The sequence below is a fragment of the Nannobrachium achirus genome, assembly GCF_963921795.1.
Source record: "Nannobrachium achirus genome assembly, chromosome: 18".
NCBI lineage: Eukaryota > Metazoa > Chordata > Actinopteri > Myctophiformes > Myctophidae > Nannobrachium > Nannobrachium achirus.
In genome coordinates, this window is record NC_137825.1 from 17,900,316 (window position 1) to 17,928,058 (window position 27,743).

Sequence of the window (27,743 nt, forward strand, 5' to 3'; positions counted from 1 at the left end):
AGAGGGCAGGAGAAAAGAGCTAGTCAGAGCCAGAGGAGCACTATGGTTTGAAGTGACAGAGGTGTGTAGATTCACAGCCTCAGAGAGAGAGGGAAGGGAGGGCTTGGACTTGGACTGACGGGTTGAGAGAGAGAGGGAGAGAAAGAGAGAGTCAGGTTGCCTCTGGGCAGTCAACCAGCTCCCCTCTTCTTAACTCCTCTCCTGTCCAGTCCTCCTCCAGCACTGTGGAACCTTAGGGCCAGGGCAGGGCGAGCAGCATGCTGTGGGGTGGCTGGCTAGGTGCTCTGCTGCTGGGCCTGGCAGGCCACCTGGCCCGCGCCTCCGGGCCGGAGTTCCAGCACCACCGCTACGAGGAGATGGTCCGCGCCCTGTTCGCCGTGCAGAGCGAGTGCCCCTACATCACCCGCATCTACAGCGTCGGGCGCAGCGTGGAGGGACGCCACCTCTACGTGCTGGAGTTCAGCGACAACCCGGGCATCCACGAGGCTTGTAAGCAGAGCCTCATTTTACCTGTTTAATTCTATTGCATGAGATGACATGTGTATTGACCCTAACCCAGAACCCATTTCACAAATGCCTTCTTAATCTTACACTTACACTTTCAAGATTTTTCAAAAATGCTTAAAAGTAGCTTGCAGCGCAGCACAAAGTGACACACTGTGAGCTTGTAGATCTGCTATTTTTGAATAGCCAATGAAAAGAAAGCGAACTAAATGGGTCAAATCATCATTCATTCATTGCATACAGTATCTGTCAAGAGATAGGATGTCTGTACATGCATGCACTATTCAAGGCTTCTGGGATATGTAACAGCTCTTTACCTTTTCCCTTATAGTCTACAAGAAGTTGTTAGGAAGTAAATTAAATAGGTTAGGGGACCCATAAAGTTAGGGTTCGTGAACCCTCCATGCGGTGACATTATGCGGTTTGATTCTTGTTCTCCAAACATCAACAAACAATACTAGCTCTTGTAGTAAAGTGCATTCCTGTCAAATGGATCTCTCCTTTTGGTTTCACACTTCTTGCTGTGGGGTGTGAGAAACGCTGCTGCTGGCTGCAGCCTGCCCGGAGACAAGAGCTGTCAGTGGGGGTTGACAAGATGAAATACAAGATCGTGGCTCTTTGGCTCGGCGAGGTTTAGATTCTGTGGAGTGTGTTATTCTGTGGCTTAATAGCGGAGTAGGAAAAAGCAGAGCCGGGGCCCAAGCTGGCTTCTTGCCCTCACTATTACTAGGAAAACATCAGTGGAACGACATTTGTGGAAAAACCTTCAGAATACTTCATTCGGAGTGGGCGGTTTTCGGGCTTGTTCACAGAAAGGGTAGCAACTAAAAAACATGTATAGGCTACCCCTTAAGGACATCTGTGATTCATTTGAAGCTTTGTTATCTGTTCAAACACGCCCGACGGCCATGCTTTCAACAGCTGAAAGAGCATGACAGCTTCACAGTTTACAAAGTGTCACTTTGAGTCAACAGCTAGTTCTGAACTCAAATGCGTATTATTTGCTTTTCTTTTGCTTTGGCCATAGACAGAAATAATTGCATGTGATGCAAGTTGCACGTACTGCAAAAAATGGAAACCTCGTAGCTCTATGGTCACAGTACATGCACAACATCTCGCTTTTTCAACCAGTGAAGGCGAGAAGAGAAAAAAAAATCACACTCGTGTGAACTGAGCGGTGGTGTGTGTGTGTGTGTGTGTGTGTGTGTGTGTGTGTGTGTGTGTGTGTGTGTGTGTGTGTGTGTGTGTGTGTGTGCAACAGCGCCCCTCCCTTAACATGTGTGGTCAGAAAAGGTTACTGCAGGAGTGCAGGCTACGGACACGGAGACAAACAGACAGACAGACAGACAGACAGACAGACAGACAAACAGACAGACAGACAGACCCACACACACGGCCACGTATAGGAGCGTTGTGACCACCGCTCAAAAAGGAGAAAGAAAAAAGCTTGATGATGTCTGCGAGATTTCTACAGGGACTGTGCCTTTTGGCTGAGGGCTGAGCCAGCTCTTTTTTTTTCAGCTCCCTTCTCTTGCACAAGTAGCGGCTTCCTCTGCCAGAATAGAAGGATGTGTACGTGTTCCCGTGGCAAGGTGACCGGGGGCCTGAAAAACAGGAACCAGCGGCGCTGACGGAGGGGAACCACCAGAGAGGGGTCTGGCGTGGGTTTTGACCCCTCCGCCGTCGCACAAAGGAAGTCAATGTCGTTCACATGCTGCTGAGTCCGGGCTTTCTTTTTATAAAGAAAGAGGAGAGCGGACAGCCACCTTTCGCCTCATGTTTCCCTGTTTAATTTATTTACACAAACACCGGTAAGGAGTGTATCCTTACCAATAGGACAGCTTTAAATTGAGGGCAGTGTGTAAGGGGAGACGAGCAGTAGGAAAGCTGAGACACAAACAGTGTAGGAGAGAGACAGACAGTAGGAAAGCTGAGCGGGAGACAGTGTTGGAGAGACAGATAGTTGGCAAACTGAGAGGGAGACAATGTAGGAGAGACAGACAATAGGGTCGCTAAATTGAAGCTGGTGTAGGGGAAAACACTTTAGGCAAGCTGAGAGGGAGACTGTGTAGGGACAGACAGCAGGACAACTGATTTGTATGTGTTTATCGTACAATGCTCATTGTGTTGTTCTTTTATCCTGCTCTGTAAAGCACTTTGTGACTATGTCTAGAAATGTGCAAATAAATCATTATCATTGGCTGACAGCAAGACAATGTAGAAGAGACAGACAGTAGGACAGCTGAGAGGGAGACAGTGTAGAAGAGACAGTAGGAGGACAACTCAGAGAGAGACAAGTGTAGGAGAGACAGACAGAATGACCGCTGAGAGGGAGACAGTGTAGGAGAGACAGACCGTAGGACAGCTGAGAGAGAGACAGCGTAGGAGAGACAGACAGAATGACCGCTGAGAGAGAGACAGTGTAGGAGAGACAACAGAAGGACAGCTGAGAGGGAGACAGTGTAGGAGAGACAGAGTAGGATAACTTAGAGGGAGACAGTATAGTAGAGACAGACAGTAGGACAGCTGAGAGGGAGACAGTGTAGGAGAGACAGAGTAGGATAACTTAGAGGGAGACAGTATAGTAGAGACAGACAGTAGGACAGCTGAGAGGGAGACAGTGTAGGAAAGACAGTAGGACAATTCAGAGAGAGACAGTGTAGGAGAGACAGACAGAATGACCGCTGAGAGGGAGACAGTGTAGGAGAGACAGACCGTAGGACAGCTGAGAGAGAGACAGCGTAGGAGAGACAGACAGAATGACCGCTGAGAGAGAGACAGTGTAGGAGAGACAGACAGAATGACCGCTGAGAGAGAGACAGTGTAGGAGAGACAGAGTAGGATAACTTAGAGGGAGACAGTATAGTAGAGACAGACAGTAGGACAGCTGAGAGGGAGACAGTATAATAGAGACAGACAGTAGGACAGCTGAGAGGGAGACAGTATAGTAGAGACAGACAGTAGGACAGCTGAGAGGGAGACAGTGTAGGAGAGACAGAGTAGGATAACTTAGAGGGAGACAGTATAGTAGAGACAGACAGTAGGACAGCTGAGAGGGAGACAGTGTAGGAGAGACAGAGTAGGATAACTTAGAGGGAGACAGTATAGTAGAGAGACAGTAGGACAGCTGAGAGGGAGACAGTATAATAGAGACAGACAGTAGGACAGCTGAGAGCGAGACAGTATAGTAGAGACAGACAGTAGGACAGCTGAGAGGGAGACAGTATAGTAGAGACAGACAGTAGGACAGCTGAGAGGGAGACAGTATAGTAGAGACAGACAGTAGGACAGCTGAGAGGGAGACAGTGTAGGAGAGACAGGCAGGCAGGCAGAAGGAGAGAGGATGTGGTGAGGTTTGATCCAAGGCTAAGGAGGATACATGTGTTTCCAGAGAGCAGTACAACATGCACACTGGGCACAGAGCTGTCTCCCCCAGGGCACCCTCTCCTCTCCTCTCTCCCATTCCTCACAAAGACCGTCGCTGTCCGGAAGAAACCTTGTATCTCCATGTTTCGTCATACTACAGTGTCTCGCAAAAGCAGCAAAAATAGCAGCTCTACAAGCTCTGCAACACGCTTGTGTGAGCTTGTAGATCTGCCATTTTTGCTATCCTTTTTCGAAAGTGGTCAAGAACAGCTGGTCAAGAGCTTTTGACTAAATAACAACATTGGATCCATTGGAATGGTACTTTTTAAATGTTACATTACCTGAAAAGTAACAGTTTTGGACATACAGTACAAGGTTTCCACCTGCCAGTGACTAGACACTACTGTAGTTTCTTAAGCCCTACTGTAGCTAGACTCAGTTGGGCCCTTGTTGTATGAAAGCTGCTGGAGGTGCAGTTAAAAAAAAGTTATGAATGATTCTCATTCATAAGGCCAATTAAAAGCCCCCAAAGCCACAGCCTTTAGGAGGAATGCGAATTAATCAGACTGTCACCACATTTTTGGCATGGGGATCTTTTGGAAAGTAAACGTTGAGCATGCTGGGGTTTCTCGCTCTCTCTCTCTCTCTCTCTCTCTCTCTGCACTGAAGAGGCACCAAATCACTATCATGTTGAAAAGAAGAAGTCATCAATCACTTGACCAAACACAACTGGATCAGGGCAAGGCCTCAGACAAAGTCCTGTTATTAAGAGACTGCTGGGTCTAGCTATCAGCACTGTCAGACGGAAATATTGCTTGCTTGTCCAATACGGTTACCTTTATTGAAAAAACAACCTGTGTTCCAATGGAGCCATTGTAGTTATTACTACAGTTTATTGTTTCCTTTGATATAGATTAAGCATTTGCGCTTTTCAAAAGTGATGCTTTGTATGGTTAAAAGATGCATTATTATTGTTGGTTACAAGCTCTTGATAATGCTTTTCATTGGTAAAATGTATAAAACCTACAGACACTTTCCTGGCCTTTCTAATTTGGGGAGACAGACAATTTATGATTATGTTGTGAGCTTGTTGTTTGGTTATTTTTGCTGCTTTTGTGTGACGCAGTCAGGATGAAGTATGAACTACTAGGGCATTTATTTGTGTGTGGGGGGGGGGGGGACAACATTAAAAAGATTAAACATGGACATATAGGTTTGGCGCTCAACAGCGTGGATACAGTCAATGGTCATGGTCTGGCTGCAAGCCCTCGTTGCCGCTTGTCCGTATTCATGGCCAATTAGGTGAACCCCAGGACTGTTTTGATAGCTGGCTAAGCCAATCAGTGGCAGAGGCCCAAAAGAATGACCCTGTCACCTTATCCAAATAATACCATCAGCTCCAATCAGTCTCATCTTGGTCAACACATGTATATCGTCCCAGAGATTCATTGTTGGTTTATTGAGACCACAGCAATGCCACAGCGTAATGGGAAAAGAAGAAACCTTCAGAATGTCATTGCTGACCGGGTGTATCCCAGTAGGCTGGTGTTATTAGTTGTGAGCAGAAACATTGTGTCGAGGCCTGCAGCTATAATGTTGCTTTCCCATACAAAGATACAGGCTACCATTCCTTTTCAATGGAAGCCAGCGACACGAAGATACAAAGATACAGCACGTTTGTTGCTGCTACTATACAAAAGCTACAAGACTACACAGCTACAGTACAAATAAGTTGAGCTGACAGCAATTTCAGATACGGAGCTACACATATGCCGTGTAGCTAACTGCGTCTTTTGTATCTGCCAGTGTATGAACGCAGCATTAGGCTGGGTGGGATCTGAACTGAAGCATTTGATTGATTTCATGCTTTAACAGCACTTCTGGAAGCAAAACGCTGCCGTGTGGGTTTGGTTTGGTCCCCCACAACCCCCCCTTTTAACCCTTTTGCTGGGTGGGATCTGAACTGAAGCATTTGATTGATTTCATGCTTTAACAGCACTTCTGGAAGCAAAACGCTGCCGTGTGGGTTTGGTTTGGTCCCCCACAACCCCCCCTTTTAACCCTTTTGCCCCCCCCCCCCTCTCGCTTCCTTTTCTTTTCCTCTCTCTTCCCAGTGGAGCCAGAGTTCAAGTACGTGGGCAACATGCACGGCAACGAGGTCCTGGGCCGCGAGCTGCTCATCCAGCTGTCCCAGTTCCTGTGCCAGGAGTACCAGGCGGGGAACCAGCGCATCATGCGTCTGATCCACGACACGCGCATCCACATCATGCCCTCCATGAACCCCGACGGCTACGAGGTGGCCGCCAATCAGGTGACGTAGCAGTGGCAGCTGTTGCAAGAAGCGGTGTTTTTTTTTAAACTTTGAAATTTGAAGGTCTTCCCTTAAAGGACAACTTTCGCTAAAACAATAGAAAGAAGTAAATGAAAACATTTTGACACACATATTTTCTTTTCTCTAATGACTACCGCCGGTATCTAAAATATGAACCCTTGTTGTAAAAAAACAAAGTTTACAAATGGAACCAAATGTACGATCAAAGTTACAGAATTGTACAGGTCAATTTAGACCCCAATAAAGGACCCCAATAAAGAAATCCACTTTGAGAACCACTATGCTAGAGGAAACTCGACTACATTTTGGTCAACTACCTAAACTACACCAGTGTTGCAAAGCCCTTTTTTGAGTGGTGGTCACAACTCTCCTATACGTGGCCGTGTGTGGGTCTGTCTGTCTGTCTGCGTGTCTGTCTGTCTGTCTGTCTGTCTGTAGCCTGCAGTAACCTTTTCTGACCACACATGTTAAGGGAGGGGCGCTGTTGTTCAGGCCAGGCCAGACCAGGCACACACACACACACACACACACACACACACACAGGGGGGAAGGGGGGGGGGAACCACCGCTCAGTTCACACGGGTGTGATTTTTTCTATTTCAAGAAACCTCCACTTTGACATGAATTAGCCCACAGAGTTAACAATCCACACACTTAGTCCTACTGGGTATTGTTGTCATCAACACAGTCGAGACGGACTAGTACAATCATGTGTACAGTATGGGTTAATTTAATTCATACATTCATACATGCATGCATGCGTGTGTGAAAGGTTCGAAACATTCTAAGAGCGGTGGAAAAAACATGTTTGTCTTCTGTTTGTATTGTTTAGATGGGTTATTATGCAGTGTTCTTGTCCACAGATGTGTGTGTAGTATATAATTTAGGACAGATTCTAGGTTTGATATCATTGTTCTGTTAATGTCTGTTATTACCATAGTGTCTCTGGCAAAAACAACTGCTGCTACGCTAGGGCTAATTATATGGGCGCACAAACACACATAGTCGTAAAAAAATTAAGCTTGGGCTTTCCAACGCGCGCGAGAGCGCACACGCGCGCGCACACACACGCACACGCACACGCACACACACACACACACACACACACACACACACACACACACACACACACACACACACACACACACACACACACACACACACACACACACACACACACACACACACACACACCTGACATCTAAGGTTGTGTACTGTATACCAGTTCACTCTGAAATCACGCTGGTCAGAATGTCAAGCAGCATGTACAAGAAGGTACGTGCTGCAGCAGGATGGCTTCGAATCTAACGTTTAATTTATGAACTACAGTACAGTATACCAGTAAGAAGCCCTAAGGGCGAGAAGCAACCTCGGCCCCAAAAAGGGCGAGGTTGCGCCCATGGATGCGTGCACATGGCTGCTTTGGCATGTATACTTTTCCGCTGAGCTGGTCGAGTCATCACTGTGATGTCAGAAGTTGAACATCACAGGTCAGGTATATACAGTACATACAGTATATGGACTACATGAGGTCAGATGTAGAGGTATTGACCAGCTCCATATGGAGATCTAGGTTGTCTCCATGTATGAATATCCAGGGTTTGCAAATGAATTCTGTCTTGGCCATATATGGGCTTAATAAGCCCATAAAAGGGATTATATTAGTGTGGTGATTATATTAGGGCATCATCTGGGAATCAGATATAGAGGTCAGCTCCATATTTGGAGATCTAGGTGATGAACCAGTCATCTCCATGTATGGATATCCAGAGTTTGATGAGGTCAGTGTCGTGATCTTCATATATGGAAATCCAGGTGATGATAGTCAGCTATCTTGATTTGCAAATGAATTCTGGCCTGGGCCATATGGAACGTCCTTATATGAGCATTGCCAAATATGGGCTTAAAATTGATGACATCAGGGGAGCGTCGCAACACACAGAGCATGCGCGGTAGGGCGAGAGCAACAGCCCTGGTGGAAAAACAACAACAATCACTGGAACAAGGCTGAGGAAGTGACGGAAGCTCCCCTTTTCTTACAAACCTCTGCCTTAAACTGCTGCTATATTTCTCACCGCAGTGTCAATATAAATCAATGGTGTCGAGCCCATGAACCTGGCCAGTCAGAGCGGGGACGCTGGCGGAAGCCAGCTCCTCTTCGCCAACTTCAACCAGGACAACACGTCCTTAGCTGTTGGCACCAAATCAGGATACACGTTTTTCTCCCTCTAATCTGTGGACGAATTGGTGCGGATGTATGAATGTACGGACACGGAGGATGTGTGTATTGTGGAGCGTCTGTTCTCCAGCAGTCTAGTGGCTGTAGTCAGTCTGAAGGCACCCAGGAAGCTCAAAGTCTGTCATTTCAAGAAGGGAACAGAGATCTGTAACTACTCCTACGCCAACACCATACTGGCTGTCAAACTCAATAGACGGAGGCTTATAGTTTGTCTGGAGGAGTCACTGTACATCCACAACATCAGGGACATGAAGGTCCTGCACACCATCAGAGAGACCCCACCCAACCCCACAGGTTTATGTGCCCTCTCCATCAACAATAACTGTCGCCTTGCTTACCCTGGCAGTGCCACTACAGGAGAGGTCCAAGTGTTTGACACTGTTAACCTGCAGGCGGCGAACATGATCCCAGCCCACGACGGTCCTTTAGCTGCGTTGGCCTTTGATGCTAGTGGAACCCAATTGGCCACAGCCTCGGAGAAGGGTACAGTGATTCGTGTCTTCTCCACGGTTGCTAGTAGCGGCCGCTGACGGCTACTTGTATCTGTACAACCTGGACCCTCAGGAGGGAGGAGAAGGCACACTTATGAAACAGTACAGGTTAGATGGCAGCGCTGAGGCGCCCAACGAGATCATGGTCGCCCACTGGTGTCTCAGAGCTACAGCGCTGCAGTCACTAAAGGTTACTGCGAGGAGCATGGCGCTGTGGGAGGGGCGGGCTTGGAGGACGACCTCAGCGACTTGCGAATGGAGGAGGAGAACAAGCAGCCACCGCTCATCCCGGAGACTGGATGAGCGGCCAATCAGAGGGCTCCTCTGGCGCTGCTATGAAGGGCAGGGGAGGGAAGGGCAGGATTAAAGACGGGAGTGGGCGCTGTGGAGCGTTTAAAAGCTCAAGCACTCAAGAGCCCGTCTCGTCAGTCTGTCTGTCCACGTACGTGTCTACCTTAATACTTCTTCCTACCCTCCCTTCTCCCGTCCCTCGCTCCCTGATTCAATTTGCCCCCTCACCCCTCCGTTCCCCTGCGCGGGTGAACTTGAAGCTTTGCATGTACATGTGCCAAAAATCAACCCATGAAACACAAAAAGAAAAGAAGATTGTGAAAGAGTGTTTTTGAATCTTTGTGCCCAGCATCCTCTTTGCAAATGTAGCTCTTGCCTCCAGGCAGTCACACACTGCGACCTACAGTCGCAATAACTGCAACCTATGGTCGTAACAATTACATCAATACCAAGTTTATTTATGTATGAATGTGTGTTTTATGACAAAGGGCACGACCTGCTACAAACTAGCAAGTACACACATCCAAATAGTGTGTCAGCATATTAACTTAAACATCAGGACATAGTTATTTGTAGAGAAAATGTATGGTAAAGTAGAAAAGAAAAGTATTTGGTATGGGACTGTTTTGTAATCATTTTCATACTGTATGGTATTTCCCCCTTACAAAAATGTTTAATGTTGCCCCTCTTAGCCAAGTCTTTCTTGTAAAAAAACAATTTAAATGGGGCGAGCCCGATTCAAATAAAGGTTGAATAAAAACTGTACAGCTACGCCAGCTAGCTGTATAAGACTGGCATGATTTCAGTTTTCCGTTACCAACTGGAGTCAAGTATGAATGTCTCAGGTGCAGTGTAGGAATATACAAGATTAACATGAACAAATATTGCTAATCTCACTCTACTGCTAGGCAAGCTGCTGGTTAGAACCATAACAGTTTTGGTTAGAATTATGTGTTATGAAAGCAATGACACAATAATATACAATATCACATTATACTAGCAAATATAGATTTGCTAGTATAATATACAGCAAGCGTCTTCAACGCTATCAGGCTAGGGACCCCTTAGCTGAGAGAGAGATGAAGCAGGGACCCCCACAACCTTTTCATAGATTCCAAAGTTTCATTTGTTTGACAGCACAATCATCAGTGTATTTTGGATTCATGTCAATTTGTGTTTTCAGATATTTAACCAATACTTAACTCTTTTACCGCTACGGACGTTCCTGTTCGCCCCATTTTTGACAGCAGCGCGATGCCAATAGTTTGTTCTTTGGCTCGTTCTTTTGTACCTTGTTTTGATGTCTGTAAACTGATGAGGGGTCGCGCGGGTGTGTACGGTAAAAACATCTCCCGTAATAGTGCTCTAAAAAATCCACCGCACGTTAGCATCAATGGAGTAATAAATCACTTCCTTGTTATTATCGCTGGATCTATTGCTCTGTAGCGATTCAGTGGTCTGGACGGATGGCAGCCGAGCGCGGCCATTTCACATTAATTCTTGCATGAGGCTGCCCTCTACTGCCAGTATTACCAAAGTACATCTATGTAATGAGGGAAAAAAAGAACAAAAAAAAAACGAATAGATCTTTGTCTATAACCTCGCAAAGGTAAGCTGCTTTTGCTGGCACCAGACCCAATAAATAAATTATAACATCTGGCAGTAAAACTGTTAATAAACTTTCACTTTCACTCACTGTAATTGCTCTGCTCTTTTCCCCTCTCTACACCAAACCTCTTTGCCAAACATAGCCGATCTACAAGCTCACAACGCCTCGCGCTGCGAGGTGTAGTGAGCTTATAGATCTGCGATTTTTATCTAAAGTTGTCCGAATATGGACGCTAGGGTTCAAATCGTTAATATAAAACAGGAGAAAATACATTCTGTCACACAAAGATTTGGAGGACCCCCTGTAACAACTCTGAGGACCCCCTAGGGGTCCCGGATCCCCTGTTGAAGACCCCTGATATACAGTATCACATTATACTAGCAAATATAGATTTGCTAGTATAATATATAGTATGTGTAAGTGATATAGGCCTACTCCTGAGATAATCACAATATACTGTGATGTATTATGTATTATATATGCCAGGGGCTTTCAAAGTGGGTGACGGGGCACCCTGGGGTGCCACGACGGCAGTCCAGGGGTGCCGCGAGATAATTTGATAATATTTGGAATTTATTTGGACACTTGAAAAAAATATTTCGTATCATTTTAAACTTGAAGTACAAAGTTATTTTCAGTCAGTTCTAACCAAAATGGCTATTATCTCAACGTTTTCCTCGCAACATAATCACTAAAATATCGTCACTGTCGGGCAGAAACCTTGTATCTCCAAGTTTCAAATGTGTACGTCTTTTGGTAAAGCAAAGCCTTGCTCCATCATACAAGACTGTCGCACAAAACTAGTGAAAACATCCGATCTACAAGCACACAACGCCTTGCGATGAGAGGCGTTGTGTGCTTGTAGATCTGCTGTTTTCACTATTTAGTACATTTTATAGATGATAAATACAAAACGAACGGTTTTGGACATACAAGGTTTCCACCCGACAACGACAATATACTAGTGTTGTTGCTGCTCTTATACCACCATTATTACTGGGGTTGGTGTTGAATTAGCCTATTGGGGAACCCTGCTATACTGTATATTTATATATTATATTATGACATAACACCCCTTCTTCTTTCCTTTCTCTCTAATATATCATCTCAGCATGATGTGTTGTCTGTGGGCCGACAGGGTCCAGAGTTCAACGGCTACCTGGTGGGCCGAGGCAACTCCAGGGAGCAGGACTTGAACCGGAACTTCCCCGACCTCAACGCCCTCATGTACTACTACGAGAAGAGCAGCGGACGCAACCACCACCTGCCACTGCCCGACAACTGGGAGCAACAGGTTGGGCTTCATCATTATGGAATGCTTACCCTGAGGGCCGATTCTAAATACCAACAGTTTTCTGAAAAATCACACCGAATGTGAAGTGAGCGGTGGTCGTGCTTGCATAACAGGAAAAAGGCTACAGACATACGACATATGACATCACTAGACAAACATGATGCTACATACACACATTTTGCTATAAGCAGACTAGGATTTAAGTCTAGGATGTACAGGCTATACTAAATACACACGTTTTGCTATGGCAGAACGCTGAGGAAAAATGCTACAGACATACGACATAACTAGACAAACATGATGCTACGTACACACATTTTACTATGGCAAAACGCTGAGGAAAAAGGCTACAGACACACGCACAGCCACTTATAGGAGCGGTTTGCACTCAAATCACACCCAATGAGCGGTGGTCGTGCTTGCTATAGCAAAACGCTGAGGAAAAAGGCTACAGACACACGCACAGCCACTTATAGGAGCGGTTTGCACCGCTCAAAAACACTGTCAGTGATGCTCACCAATCTCCCATCTCAAAATATTTTGTGCCAGGAACCCCTAGAAGGAAAGTTAAATATATATATTTTTGTTAAGTTTTGCACAAATCTTTCACACTAAAACTAAAAAATGTAAAACTACAAGCTCATAGCGTGGCACAAAGTGATGTTCTATGAACTTATATTATCTGCTAATTTTTGAATTGCCAAAGTATAAAAAATGCCCTTTAGCTCAAATCTAAAAGGACATTTCTACTTTATCGTACGACAAAGTAGAAATAAGGCTTAACCACTTGCAACCTTGGAGTCCCTATCTTGGACATGGCATTACAGGGGGAAAAGTGCTACAGGTGTGTAAATGTGTTCATGAAGGAAGTGGGGGAAAATTGAAACCCAAACCATCAGTCAAGCTGAGGTGGAAATTTAAATTAATCTTCAAAAAATGTGTTTTATTTTCCTTTTCCACCCCTTTTTTCCCTTCAAAACAAACATCTGCAACCCAAGTAGCCACATAGTAGTATGTGTGAAAACACTGAGCCACTTACATAAAGAGACGCGGTGCCAAAGAAAAAATATTTACGTGTTCATGTTCATGAATCACGTGCACGCGCGCGTGCGTGTAATGTTAATGTACAAGCATGTTTTCCGGCCACCTGTGCGTGTGTGTTTGCTTATCTCACTACTTGGAAATTAACTTTAATCTCCCCGTACCAGGGACGTGCAGAGAATTTTAGAGAGGCAGGGGCTGACATTTCTAAAAGGACCTTTTCGTGAAAATATCGAAAATAGTCGACCTCCAAGCTCACGGCGCGTTGTGATTGGAGGTAGGCTATTTTCAATGCTTGATTTCTACACAGAAAGGGCAATTCTTTCAACATAAGATGCTACATTCAAGTTCAGAAGAGTTTGGACAAGGCAATTCTCTTGAATGCTGCCTTTAGGTATGGCATGGAAAGAGGGCATTTGCATTTCTTTCACCATCGTAAAAACTGCATTCATGGTCTGGAGAGGGCACTTTTAACAGACGAATAAAAGGGCAAGGGATCAAGCCCCCTTTGATGTCTATGTGTGCAAGTGCCTGCCCCGTAAGTTAGGTTTTTCTTCAACTGGGGACCACACACACACACACACACACACACACACACACACACACACACACACACACACACACACACACACACACACACACACACACACACACACACACACACACACACACACACACACACACACACAGTATGTGACATAGTATGAGGAGAAAGAATGCTGTGACCTTGACCTTGTGCAGTGGGATGATAAAGGCAGACATAACAGGCTGTTGGGGAAAACAATGGCAGTGCCTTGCACTGGGATGTGTTTACCAAACTGGTATTTTTAGATGATGACTGTGGTGTCGAAGGAATGGAAGGGAAGGGAGGATACCACCCCCAGCCCAGCTTACGCACACGCACACACACACACACACACACACACACACACACACACACACACACACACACACACACACACACACACACACACACACACACACACACACACACACACACGGATGGCAGATATAGCACGCTGTAAAACTGTGCTTCCCAAACAATGGGTCGTGACTCGCAGGTTATTATTATAATTTGTTGTATTGAAAATAGTAGATCTATATATAGATCTGCTATTTTCACAAGTTTGGGTCATGGGGAAGACCACACTAAAATGTTTGGGAACCGCTGCGGTAAAACTTCATTTCACCCATGTGGTTCTCAATCTGTTTAATTTCAAGGACCCCCAGACAGAGTATGCAAATAGAAACCAAATGGACCTGTAACGGCCCATTTGGTTCCATTTGTACACTCTCAGAGTTACAGACCTGTAAGGGTCCATTTGGAACCGCCTCAAGGAACCTTGAGGGTGCCTGGACCCCTCATTGGGGCCTTTTCCACCAGCAAAGAACCTTGGTTCTAGAACCAGTACCGGTTCAACTTTCTTGGAACCTTGGTTCGTTCTTGGAACCTTGGTTCGTTCTTGCGAACCGGCTTGTGTTTCCACCAGATTGAACCATGATTGAACCAGAGGAACCAAGGATTTTGTGGTTCCCATTCGGAACCAACTTTTACGGTTCGGAAACCAACTCCAGTTCTTGGTGGAAAAGCTCACCTCTGGTTCATCCCATAGGCGGGAGAAAGAACCAGAACCAGTTATTTGCCGGAGGAAAAAGTCCTATTGTGAGAACCATTGACCACACAGCCCTAGCTTGTTTTGTGTTTTTTTGCGTATTCATGCATGAATACGCAAAAAACACAAAACATTTCAGCAAAAAAATAGCCGATCTACGAGCTCAGCTACATTTGTTTTTTGCCGTACAACAAAGGGTTCTAAGTGGAGAGACTCTAACTAACGGGTCAATTTGATGACATTTTGTAACGCTCAGGGTTTTTGCAGTGTAGTACTATGCAGTCCTTACAATTACAATTTACAATTGAGACATTTTGCAGATGCTCTTTTCCGGAGAGACTTACATTAACACAGTAAAGTAAATGACATGAACTCTGGTCAACAAACAAATAGTCATGTAAACAGAGCAGGGGTCTTCAACGTTTTCAGGCCAAGGACCCCTTAGTTGAGAGAGAGATGAAGCAGGGACCCCCACAACCTTCTCATAGATTCCATATAGTTTCATTGTTTGACAGCACAATCATCAGTGTATTTTGGATTCATGTCAATGTGTTTCAATTGTGTTTCAAACTTGACCTTTCACTCTGTACTTAGTGTGCTCTTTTTCCCCTCTACACCAAACCTTTTTTCAGAAAATAGCCGATCTACAAGCTCAGATCTGCCGTTTTTGGCTACAGTTCTCAGAATATGGACGCTAGGGTTCAAGTTGTTAATATAAAAAGGACTGGAAGATTTGGAGGACCCCCTATAGTAACTCTGAGGAACCCCTTTCAGTAGATTTTGATGCTAATATTTTCATACTTTTACTCAAGTACATTTTGAATTCTGGACTTTTACTTATTGCTGTATTGATACTTTTACTTAAGTTAAGTATAACATGTGAGTACTTTTTACAACGCTGTCCTTGGTATGAACAGGGAAGGCTGGCACGTGCTTCTCCTCGGCTCGCGTCTTTGAAACCGTCCAAAGTGGTTGTTATTTCTCGTCATACCCAATTCCAAGTTTTCAAGCAGAACCAAACCACCCACGCGCTGCCAGCGGGGGTCAGTTCCTAGAAAGCCCTTTGTTTGCCTTACTCATGGAAGCCCTGTTCTCAGTCCCAACCTCTCCAACCCAGGCAGGCTGTGTTTGTGCAGCAGGCCACACGGTGGCAATTAATGGCTTGTTCCACTTCCAAGTAGTTGGTGTGAACATTGGCCTTTATAGCAGCTAGTTCTCAAACCAAGGACCGTGCACGTTTATATGCATTTGGCCGTGGACCACACCATCTGAAAATGTTTGATGCCTGGGACCCCCAGAAGAGAAGATTTAAATCCCAATATTTAATACAAAAACTTCTGAAACGTGGTGCGTTGTGAGCTGTTTAGATCGGCTATTATTATTTCTGCATGACACCTTTGTCCGAATTTTTTTATAGAACAGGGCTTAAGTGGTTAGATTCATTCATACATTTTTCTCCTTCTTGTTTATTCAATATTATAATTGGCAAGAAAATAATTCATAGTTGCAGCCCTAGTGGTCTGTAGATAGGCTACATTATTATCGGCGGGGATTATTTGCCCTTCTGTCTGTGTGTGTTTTTCTAGTGTCTGTGTCCTCCACTTGTAACCCTACACCCTGAAAACATCTCTGGGTCTATAAAGGAAGTACACGGTCACATAAAGATCCTCTAGTCTACACATAATAAACACCTACGGCCTTAAATCACAGCTATATAGCGTCTGCATGGGACAAGTTTATAAACGTCAGGCCAAGGACCCCTTTGCTAGTTGAGAGAGAGATGAAGCAGGAATCCATAGATTCCATATAGTTTCATTGTTGGACAGCACAATCGTCAGTGTATTTTGGATTCATGTCGATTTGTGTTGTCAGATATTTAAGCACTTGAACCGTCAATACTTAATAAACTTGACCTTTCGCTCTGTACTTAGTCTGCCCTTTTCCCCCTCTACACCAAAGCTCTTTGCCAAAAATAGCTGATCTGTGAGCTTGTAGATCTGCTATTTTTGGCAAATATGGACTCTAGGGTTCAAGTGGTTAATATAAAAAAGGAGAAAAAAGGTTTCTATCACATAAAGATTTGGAGGACGGCCTGTAGTAACTCTGAGGACCCCCTGTTGAAGACCCCTGCTCTATAGTCTTTTCTGATTTCTGTTATTGTGGGGGAAGGATTTCACAGTATTCACATACAATACGTAGTTAATGTACTTACAGTAGGTAAAAGTTACTTTCCACCCCTTAGAGCTGGCTTGCTATAGTGTTTATTAGCCTTTCATACCCCTGAACAGGACCAATTATTATTACATGTCACCGTGATTTATGGCTAGGATTGAGTGAACGTGCTTTAGTGGGTTTTAGCGTCCACCAAACAATGTGTGGCAGCCTAAACCTGCAACTTGAACATTTCACATATCCGTCAACCACCTTGTCATGTGTTACAAAAGAGAGGGGAGAGGATGGGAGTAACCAGTTAAAATTACTAATAGTTAGGACTAAAAGGACCTGCTTATTGTAAATTGCTTTGGATTAAAAGCGTCTGCTAAATGCCTAAACTGTAAACTGTGATCTGTGCCTACAGGTAGAACCAGAGACGTTGGCCGTCATCAAGTGGATGCAGAACTACAACTTCATCCTGTCGGCCAACCTCCACGGAGGGGCCGTGGTGGCCAACTACCCTTTCGACAAGGCCAGGGACCCCCGCATCCGAGGGAGGACCACCTACGCCGCCACAGCGGACGATAAGATCTTTAAAAAGGTATTAATACTCCGCTGCACATAGGAAACCATTTCCAGATGGTAACATTGCCACTGAAGCGTGTGTGCGCGTGCGTGTATGCGCATGCGTGTGTGCGCGCGCACGCTCTGTGTGTGTGTGTGTGTGTGTGTGTGTGTGTGTGTGTGTGTGTGTGTGTGTGTGTGTGTGTGTGTGTGTGTGTGTGTGTGTGTGTGTGTGTGTGTGTGTGTGTCTCCACTGACCTAGCCTCGGGAACCCAGGCTTTTATTTGGCGACCACTGACCTAATGTTCTGTGTGAATGGTTGTTGTGTGTCAGTTGGCGAGGACCTACTCGTACGCCCACAGCTGGATGCACAAGGGCTGGAACTGCGGAGACTTCTTTGAAGAAGGAATCACCAATGGAGCCAGCTGGTATTCACTGTCCAAAGGTAAGAGCCAATTAGACCTCCTCGCTGACAGTGCCACTGATTCTGTCAGCCAATCAGAGCTGGGTATGAAAGGAAACATTAGGCAAATATTATTATGAAGTTTGATGACAGTATGTCGGTGTCCTTCTTTGTTTTAAGCCCATAGCCCAATCAGGAACCAGCATTTCTAGCAACGTCATCATTAACAGCCAATGAGTGACCAGCATTCCTGTCGATGCCATTCTCGTGGCGCGCTCTGCTGGTGCACAAGTCGGCCATGTATGGCCTACTTGTGCACGAGGTGCAAGTTGACACCTCGGCAGAGTGCAGTTCTAGTTCAGGGGTTCCCAAACGTTTTTGTCTCAGGGCACCCCATAATATTCTTTTAATCCGAGGCACATTACAATTTTCACTCCCAGCACCTTATATTTATAGCATATCATCGTTGTCGGGTTGAAACCATGTATGTCCGAAACCGTTCGTTTTGTATTTATCATCTATAAAATGTACTAAACTATGAACCTTCGGACTTATGGCCATTTTAACTAGTGTTGTGCGACGGCCTTGTATGATGAAGCAGGGCAAAAGACGTACACATTTGAAACTTGGAGATACGAGGTTTCTGCCAGACAGTGACGATATTTTAGTGATTATGTTGCGAGGAAAACCTTGAGATAATAGCCATTTTGGTTAGAACTGACTGAAAATAACTCTGTGCTTCAAGTTTAAAATTATACAAAATAATATATTTTTTTCAAGTGTCCAAATAAATTCAAAATATTATCAAATGATCTCGCGGCACCCCAGGGTGCCCCGTCACCCACTTTGAAAACCCCTGTTCTAGTTGATGCTGCTATTGCAGCTATTTTCCATCGTCTATTTTTGCAACTTTCTTAGGTAACATTGGACAATTTGGCCAGTGGTTGCCAATGTTTTATAGTAGTTTGTTGGTTACCTTTGACGTAGTAATGGTCTTATTAGTATTATTGTCATTCTTTTCATTTTAGAGGTACTAAAAAGCTCTTAAAATATCTTAAACTGTCACTTAAGAAACATGCAGATACCCAGTATACACTTATATTTTATGTTGGTTTGTTTAATGTTGAGTGAGAGCAACATTGTTTGCACATTATACTAATCATCTGGGGACCCCCGGCGCTTTAAACTATAGGGAATCAGTTGAGGAGGGCATGTACAGTAGTACTTTGTGCACTCTGTGCTATTTTTGAGAAATCTTGAAAATCTGTGCAAGTCTTTGAAGGTTTTTTCAAAAACCTATGTTTCTGTCAGTGGTGCTCAAACTTTTTCATGTGAAGGACCCGCCAACGGACCTCCATCTTATAATATTTAGTTCCAGGGACCCCCCAGAAGCAAAATTTGAGTTAAAGTTGGCTTAAAAAATACATATATTAAAAGATTTGCACACATTTTCCTGACTTTTCAAAAATAGCAGATCTACAAGCTCGCAGCACATCTCGTGCCGCGCTGTGAGCTTGTAGATCTGCTATTTTTCAATAGCTAAAGTATAAAATAATGAAGGCCCCTCCACCTTGGGCCCTAGTAACTCAGTCCCACTCCCCCCCCCCTTGTGACGCCCCTGTCTGCAGTCTGAGAACTTCAGAGAATCCTGCAGAGGTATATACTTGTTATATTGGAGTGTTGACTTTTCAGAGAAGAACTCATGCCACCGTTTGAATCGCCCACACTCTACTCATTTAGCAGGAACACGCTATGTTTACTTTAACTATTTGCTCCAAAGAATTATGTCATAGTTCCACCAGGTTTGTTTTCCCCCTTTCCCAACCAATACGAGGCTCTTTGACATATTTCAGATGTACAGTTCATATCCAGAGTGTCAGGAAGTACAGGTTAATATCTACTGGCTCGTTTCCACTAGTAAGGGTAAACCCAGAACCTTCCATAGCAATGAAACCTTATAGAACCTGTCAAGTTCTGTGATAGTTTATTTTTTTCAATGTCTATTATAAACAGAACCATCCCTGAAGGGGGAAATTCGTCATGAACAGCAAACTTAAAGGAGGACTTCACCACTTTTCAACCTGTCTTCATATAATAGGTCCTCACTAATGTTCATGATAAAATAGCACATTTTTTTCCTACTCAAGTCTGAGTCTCATAGGAGGGCTGTGGGCGGGTCAAATCCATCCACCAGTGACATCATTATTTGACAGATCTTTTTTATCGCAAGAACAATGGCTTCCACTTTAACACTGCAACTTTTCAGGAATAGAAAGCCTGCATTTTCTATTAGCTTGGATTCCCCATCGATGATGTCACTGGTGGATGGATTTGACCCGCCCACAGCTCTCCTATGAGACCCACACTGAGTAGAAAAGAACTGTGCTATTTTATCATGAACATTAGTGAGGACCTATTATATGAAGACAGGTTGAAAAGTGGTGAAGTCCTCCTTTAATAAAAGTGCAAAAACAGATCCAATCCATTTTCGCAATTTAAAAATGTTTTTCCTTCCTGAAACTGATTCCAATATCCATAACTTGTGTATCGGTCGATATAGTACCGATACGGTACCCGTATATAATTTAAACAGTGGTTCTTAATGTGGGGTCCAGGGACCATCTGGGTTCATTGAGAGGGTTCCAAATGGACCCTTACAAACCTGTAACTCTCAGAGTGTAGGCCTACCACTGGAACCAAATGGGTTCCATTATACTCCCAGAGTTATGGGGTCCTTGAAATTAAAGTTTGTTTGAGAAGCACTGATCTAGGAATACAAATTCCATTAATGATTGCAGCTACAAGTTAGTACCAAATATATTATGTCAATAATAGAGTAAGAGTGTAAAACAGTCGTGCAATATCAACTGAAGCAATCCAAATGACTGTAAATGAAGTATCATCAGGTGAAAAACATCATTTGAACGAAATTGGACCTGATGGTCAAGATCCAATTTATTCCCTGAGCAAAGAGGCAGGCTCTATTAGCTCAATGGTATTAAAAAAAATACAGCATTTGCTCAGGAAACCGGATTCAAATCCAAGATAGAAGAGGAAAGTTACATAGTGCAGCTTTATTATTTTATTGTAATATTATACGTATTATCAATAAAATGTTAGTGTTTTGCTAATTATTTGGGGGCCCATTTGCAGTATCTTCACGGCCCGGCAGTGGGCCCTGGGCCACAGGGTGAGAACCTCTGCCCTAGCGTATTATGGAAGGAAATCCAGAACATGTGAAATAAGTTACACTGCACGCCACGGTTCACAGAGTTCTCAAAAAGAGCCATACGTTTCAAATCCCGGCACAGCCAGTGTGTAATACATAATATGTCTCAGTTATTGTTGTGGCCTCTTAAGCAAGGCTCAGAGACCAATAACCATAAATGATTCAATAAAAAGAGAAACAAATATACCCCAACGTGTATAAATAATCAAACAAAACGAGGTAGGAGATCCCCAGCCAGAAAGAACAAAAGACGGGGCCTACTGGGCCATATAACCTCGCTGTCCGTCGAACCCCACTGTTCCTCCCTAAACTACCCAAACAAAACATTAAATCTAAACTAAACCCAAACATAACCCCCCAAAAATGGATTACTAGACTCGAAGTCTCCCACCCAGTCAACTGAAAAATAACAAAACTCAGTACCAAAGTATGCCGAGCGTGGGCGAACAAGAAGAAAGAGCAAAGAAGGAAAGTGGCACAAAACAAAGTCCCCTGAGCTACAGGTTGTAGTCCATTGTCCTTTTAGCCTGATGACTAGTAGTAATGGGCTGCAGGTGTTCCACTCCTAAAGCAGGCTGGAGCAGGGGTGTCGCACTGTCGCTGCAAATTCTGTGCCCTTTGAAAAATAGCAATGAGTCGTGCTGCTATTTGCTATTTTTTTTTAATTGTGAAAAGTCTTTGAATGTTTCAAATCCTTCTAAGGTTTTTTGAAAAACCTACAGTAACTAATATGTCAGTGGTGCTCAAAACTTTTCACGTAAAGGACCCCCAGAATGTATTTGGCCACGGACCCCTCAAAATATGTTTTTAACCCTGTACTGTAGCACTTTGAGATTCTTTTTGAAGGTAAAGTGCGTTATAAATAAAATGCATTATTATTATTATTAATAGTCTTTCTTTGTCTGCCCCTTCCATTGCAGGCATGCAGGACTTCAACTACCTGTACACCAACTGTTATGAGATCACCCTGGAGCTCAGCTGTGACAAGTTCCCTCCAGCCTCAGCCCTGCAGAGAGAGTGGCTGGGCAACAGAGAGGCTCTGGTGTCCTATTTGGAGCAGGTTGGAGCACGCACGCACGCACGCACGCACGCACGCACGCACGCACGACGCACGCGTGTATCTCCAAGTTTCAAATGTGTAATTTTTTTTGCTAAGTAAAGCCCTGCTTCATCATCCAAGGCCGTCTCACAAAAGTAGTGAAAACAGCAGATCTACAAGCACACAACGCCTCACGGCTGTTTTCACTAGTTTAAATCATTTTTTAAATGATAAATACAAAACAAACGGTTTTGGACATACAAGGTTTCCACCCGACAACAACGAAATATAGGCCTAACTCATGTAATTGGCCCACTGGCTTGTCACTTGTCATGATCTGAAATGGCAAATCTTTGAGTTGCAGCAGCGCTATAGAGAGAGAGATCTCTCTCTCTATAGCACGCAATGAGGGCCTCTCCAACTCTTTTTCCCGGGCTGAATCAGGGGCCCAGCATGTCCCTGGTGCCAGGGATTGAACCAGGAACCTTCTAGTTCCCAGGAGCCACTCTACTTCATGAGTCTGACTCAGGAAAACACTTACCTGACTTTCGCCAGATGGTGGCAGCATTGCGTTGCATTGCTTTACCATCTGGGCTCGGTCCGCCAGAGTTGATAACACTCGTTAAGTCCCGGGCCGGACCAATCAGCGGCAGCTATGGGCGGGCTCTGAGCGGCTCTGAGCCAATAGAGTCTGATTGCAGACCACGTGGAAACCCAGGAGGCGGATTCTGGGTGCAACGTCATGCAGACAGGCCAATATGAGTGGTTGGAGTTGCACTCCCACACTGTGATAGAAACGGCCACATCCAATCACCTGCTACAGAAATTCAAAAAATGGCCCGCCCCTTACATAGAGTCTGGCCGAGAGAGCCCAGATGTAAGGCAGAGCGTTACGCACTGCTGCAACTATCTGGCGAAAGTCAGGTTAGGAAAACACAGATCTTCAACAGGAGGTCTGTGACCCCTAGGGGGTGCTCAGAGATACTGCAAGGGCTCCAGCAAATCTTTGTGTGATTATATTAGGGAGTGATTAAGCGTCCCTATCCTTGACATGTCACAATGGATAAATTGCCAGTGAACATTTCAGATCTCCAAGCTCACAACGCATTTATTGTGATTCCTTGTGTGAACTTGTAGGAATGTACACTTGGTCAATACCCTGGTCAACAAAGCATGAAAGGGATTTAAATGTTTTCTCTTGGTTCTCCAGGTGCATCATGGGATAAAAGGCATGGTCTATGATGAGAACAACAACCCCATCGCCAATGCCGAGATCGCTGTGGGTGGAGTCAACCATGATGTGACCAGTGGTGAGACGCGGGGCCAGGGGTGTCGCACCAAATTCTGGGCCCTGATGGGTACAAGGATTCACTGCGGGCCGCCCCCGTGAATGTTCTTCATAGGGGGGCATTTTTGTGCTTTAACTATTGAAAAATTGTCTTTGAATAGTTTTTGAAAAAAACGATGTTTCTATGTCAATGGTGCGCAAACATTTTCATGTGAAGGACCCCCAAAATGACATGCATTTGGCCACGGACCCTCATCTCAAAATATTTAGTTCTAGGGACCCCCCTTGAGTTACAAATGTTTGCTTTTAGAAAATTAATATTTTCAAAGATTTGCACACATTTTCTCGACTTTTCAAAAAATAGCAGATCTACAAGCTCGCAGCACGGCACTCGCTGCAGCGCTGTGAGCTTGTATGTCTGCTATTTTTCAATAGCTAAAGTGTAAAATAATTAAGGCCCCTCCACCTTGGGCATAGGCAACCTTGAGGCCAGACCGCACCAATGCAACTCCTTGTAACTGCCATTGTGATAATGGTTGCAAGGAGTTGCATGCTTGGCCATTAGGCACAGTTGCCAACACTTCATGGCATTTCATGAAATTAAATATATATATATATATATATATAGGTCTATATATATATATATATTAAAAAGAAATTAAGTCCCCTCACATCTGTTTGCAAATTAACCCTAACCCTATATGCCGACGGGTCGGTATGCCGACGACCTAAACCTAACCTTAACCCTAACCTCAGTAAAACAAACGCTGGTGAATGCTAACCTGGTTAAACGCTAACCTGTCGACGCTGGTGAGTAGCTAACCTGCTACTCGGACCAACGGACCCTCTGACCTATGAGCGGACCCCCATAATTCTAACCCTGACTGGGGCGAGAGTCTGGCTGATAGGTGGAGTCTAACGGTCATTATGTTACAGTTTGTTTGAGGTACCAGTAAGATTGGGTTTTACTTCACCTCATGGGCAGTCCCTGGAAGAAGCCGATGTCATTGGGGAGCTGCTCAGTGGTAGAGCATTTGACTGCATTGGTCCCACGCTGGTGAATGTTAACCTGGTGAATGCTACTATGCCTAAACCTAACCCTAATCCTAACCTCAGTAAAACTATGCCTAAACCTAACCTTAACCCTAACCTCTGTAAAACAAACACTGGTGAATGCTAACCTGGTGTGTAGCTAACCTGTCGACGCTGGTGAGTAGCTAACCTGCTACTCGGACCAACGGACCCTCGGACCTATGAGCGGAGTCAGCGGACCCCCATAATTCTAACCCTGACTGGGGGCAGTCCCTGGAAGAAGCCGATGTCATTGGGGAGCTGCTCAGTGGTAGAGCATTTGAATGCATTAGTCCCACGGTGGTGAATGTTAACCTGGTGAATGCTACTATGCCTAAACCTAACCCTAATCCTAACCCTAACCTCAGTAAAACTATGCCTAAACCTAACCCTAATCCTAACCTCAGTAAAACCTAAAACTAAACTGGTGAATGCTAACCAGGTGAATGTTAACCCTAACCTCAGTAAAACTATACCTAAATCTATAACTCTGTAGGACTAATTATGGGTAGTTCCCGAAGGAGGCACGGCTTGCTCCACCTTGTGCCCCAAAACGAGCGCTCCTGGTCTCAATCTTACTGAATCTCAAAAAACTGTGACAATTACAATGTCCTCCTGAGAAACAAATGTGAAAGAAAGTATTTCAAAAGAAGAAGGAAAAAAGGTCAAAGAAGTTGCTGACCCGTCCTACTGTGTTGCTCTGTGTAAATAACTGATTTTAAAGTTTGTAATTAGCACATTAATTAGATTTCAACCACAGAGCTGAGGAAAGAGCCACTGCTACTGCAAGTATTATTTGCATTAAAATTGAAGGGCACTGAAAAAGGTCAAAGAAGTTGCTGACCCGTCCTACTGTGTTGCTCTGTGTAAATAACTGATTTTAAAGTTTGTAATTAGCACATTAATTAGATTTCAACCACAGAGCTGAGGAAAGAGCCACTGCTACTGCAAGTATTATTTGCATTAAAATTGAAGGGCACTGAAATCCCTTTTGATTTGTGTTGGATAAGCCTGCCCTCTAGAGGTGATTTGGTTGAAGTAACCTTGAAAAAGTAAAAGTGAAGTCCATAGTGGTCTGTCTCTGGTCACAAACCAAGGCTGGGCGATATGGACAAAATCAAATTATGTTCATATTATTATTATTATTTGCAGATAACCAAGCTCACAGCACATCACTTTGTGCCCCTTTTTTTTAATCTTGAAAGTGTTTTGAAACAACACGTTTTCAGATGTTGGGTCCGTGACCAAATACAAATCAATTTTGGGGTCCTTGACATGAAAAAAAGTTTGAGAACCACTGATTTATAAGGCATTTGTAGAATTTGCAGAATGAGTTGTAACGACAGTGCATTTATCTTGTATAGGAGTGGATGGAGACTACTTCAGATTATTACTGCCCGGGACCTACAGTGTGACAGCCTCCGCCCCCGGATACCTCCCCTCAACCAGCTCCGTCACTGTGGGGCCTGCTGAGGCCATACAGGTACCCCTGTGTGTGTGTGTGTGTGTGTGTGTGTGTGTGTGTGTGTGTGTGTGTGTGTGTGTGTGTGTGTGTGTGTGTGTGTGTGTGTGTGTGTGTGTGTATGTGCGTGCGTGCGTGCGTGCGTGTGTGCAGGGGTGTTGCACCAAATTCTGGGCCCTGGGTACAAGTATTCACTGCGGGCCCCCCATGAATGTTCTTCATAGGGGGAGGGGGTTTAACCCATTTAGACTCGGAATGCATTGTTTTGTGCTTGATTTGTGTTTTGGAAAATTGCAGATATACAAGCTCACAGATCATTGTGAGCTTGTAGATCAGCTATTTTTGAAAAATCGTTAAAAAAAGTCTTTGATTATTTCAAATACTTCTAAGGTTTTTTGAAAAACTATGTTGGTGCTCAAACCTTTTCATGTGAAGGACCCCCAAAATGAAATGTATTTGGCCACAGACCCCATCTCAAAATATTTAGTTCCAGGGACCCCCCCCCCCCCCCTGAAGCAAAATTTGAGTTACAAATACATTTATATTCAAAGATTTGCACGCATTTTCACGACTTTTCAAAAATAGCAGATCTACAAGCTTGAGATCTGAGATAAAAGAATGAATTAGTTATAAAATAGTCAAGGCCCCTCCACCTTGGGGCCCTAGCAACTCAGTCCCACTCCCCCCCCCCCCCTTGTGACGCCCCTGTGTGTGTATGTGTGTGTGTGTGTGTGTGTGTGTGTGTGTGTGTGTGTGTGTGTGTGTGTGCTTGTGCAACTCTTTCTTACTTAATTCTTTACAGTTTGGCCAGTTTGGTATTAAAACGGTCTTGAACGTCCTTAAATTGTCACTTTATAAATGTGCAGTGTTGGTTTGTTTACCGTTGAGTGAGAGAAAAAGCTCTTAAGCTAATCATCTGGGGACCCCACAAAATAATTTGGGGACTCCCGACCCCAAGTTTGAGAACCTCTGACTTAAATAAACACTCAGGATTTTGACAGTAAATTGTCCCCCTCTTTCTTCTTAACTCACACAGCTGCATTTTTACTTGAAGCCGGCACCAAAGCAGAACCTGAACACCAAGCAGAACCACCACGGCAAGAGGAACCACGCGTCCAAGATGCCCGTCAACCTGGGGCCCAGATGAGACCATGCACAAACTCAGGCGCACACACGCGAGCACACACACGCACGCACGTACACACACGCACACACACGCGAATGAGGGGAAAGAACATTACTGTAGCATAATACATAACTTTCCAATTATATTCCTAAATGTATCTTTTGTCTGACCTCATCGGTGTGTATGGGGATGAATATCAACTGTAATAAGGACACGTGATGTGAGTGACAAAGCCTGATGTATTTGTATATAAGTCTGGATTTGAAAGGAGAACAGCCATTCTGTATTTTGTAAAGGACATTATTTTTTAACATTCTCAAGTATGCTTGATGAAAATAATAAAAATGAAAAGTAATACAATAAAAAACTATAAAATGTATTTTGCTGACTGCCTGCATTCATTTACATTATGGACGGGAACACATTTTTGTGCTTTTACACCTCAGGCCAGGAACACAAGTCGCAGTTACTATCAAAACCTCCACCGGCTGTCAGTCAGTCAGTCAGTCAGTCAGTCAGTGTCAAAAGTGTCCTCCGACACTTTTGGCCCTACTCTTATCTCCGCCACCGTTGCCCCCGCCACCGTTGCCCCTATCCATGCCAGACTTTGCACACACACTCCTTGGC

The 27,743-nt window shown here is 44.4% G+C and overlaps 1 protein-coding gene and 1 pseudogene across 3 annotated transcripts; both read left to right on the plus strand.

Moving 5' to 3' along the window:
• Nucleotides 1-9: 9 nt before the first annotated feature.
• On the plus strand, nucleotides 10-27,409 carry cpn1 (carboxypeptidase N, polypeptide 1). 2 transcript variants are annotated; one of them, XM_080747732.1, is made up of 9 exons: nucleotides 10-489; nucleotides 5,985-6,181; nucleotides 11,944-12,126; nucleotides 17,359-17,535; nucleotides 17,832-17,943; nucleotides 22,051-22,190; nucleotides 23,380-23,479; nucleotides 25,893-26,011; nucleotides 27,027-27,409. In XM_080747732.1, exons 1-9 carry the CDS (start codon nucleotides 258-260, stop codon nucleotides 27,135-27,137), a joined length of 1,371 nt encoding a protein of 456 aa, XP_080603858.1. In that variant the 5' UTR covers nucleotides 10-257; the 3' UTR covers nucleotides 27,138-27,409. The 2 variants fall into 2 exon arrangements, with proteins under 2 accessions (XP_080603858.1, XP_080603859.1); XM_080747733.1 differs by having other exon boundaries at nucleotides 11,971-12,126.
• On the plus strand, nucleotides 8,312-9,299 carry LOC308303756 (WD repeat domain phosphoinositide-interacting protein 2-like; annotated as a pseudogene). The gene has a single exon. The product of its transcript is annotated as a WD repeat domain phosphoinositide-interacting protein 2-like (transcript).
• Nucleotides 27,410-27,743: the final 334 nt, after the last annotated feature.

Excerpts from the sequence above, each read along its gene's own strand:
- cpn1 (XM_080747732.1), top strand. The coding sequence starts at position 258 with ATGCTGTGGGGTGGCTGGCTAGGTGCTCTGCTGCTGGGCCTGGCAGGC. Across the intron at positions 6,182-11,943 it reads ACGAGGTGGCCGCCAATCAG|CATGATGTGTTGTCTGTGGG; the intron begins GTGACGTAGCAG and ends ATATCATCTCAG. Across the intron at positions 17,944-22,050 it reads CTGGTATTCACTGTCCAAAG|GCATGCAGGACTTCAACTAC; the intron begins GTAAGAGCCAAT and ends CTTCCATTGCAG.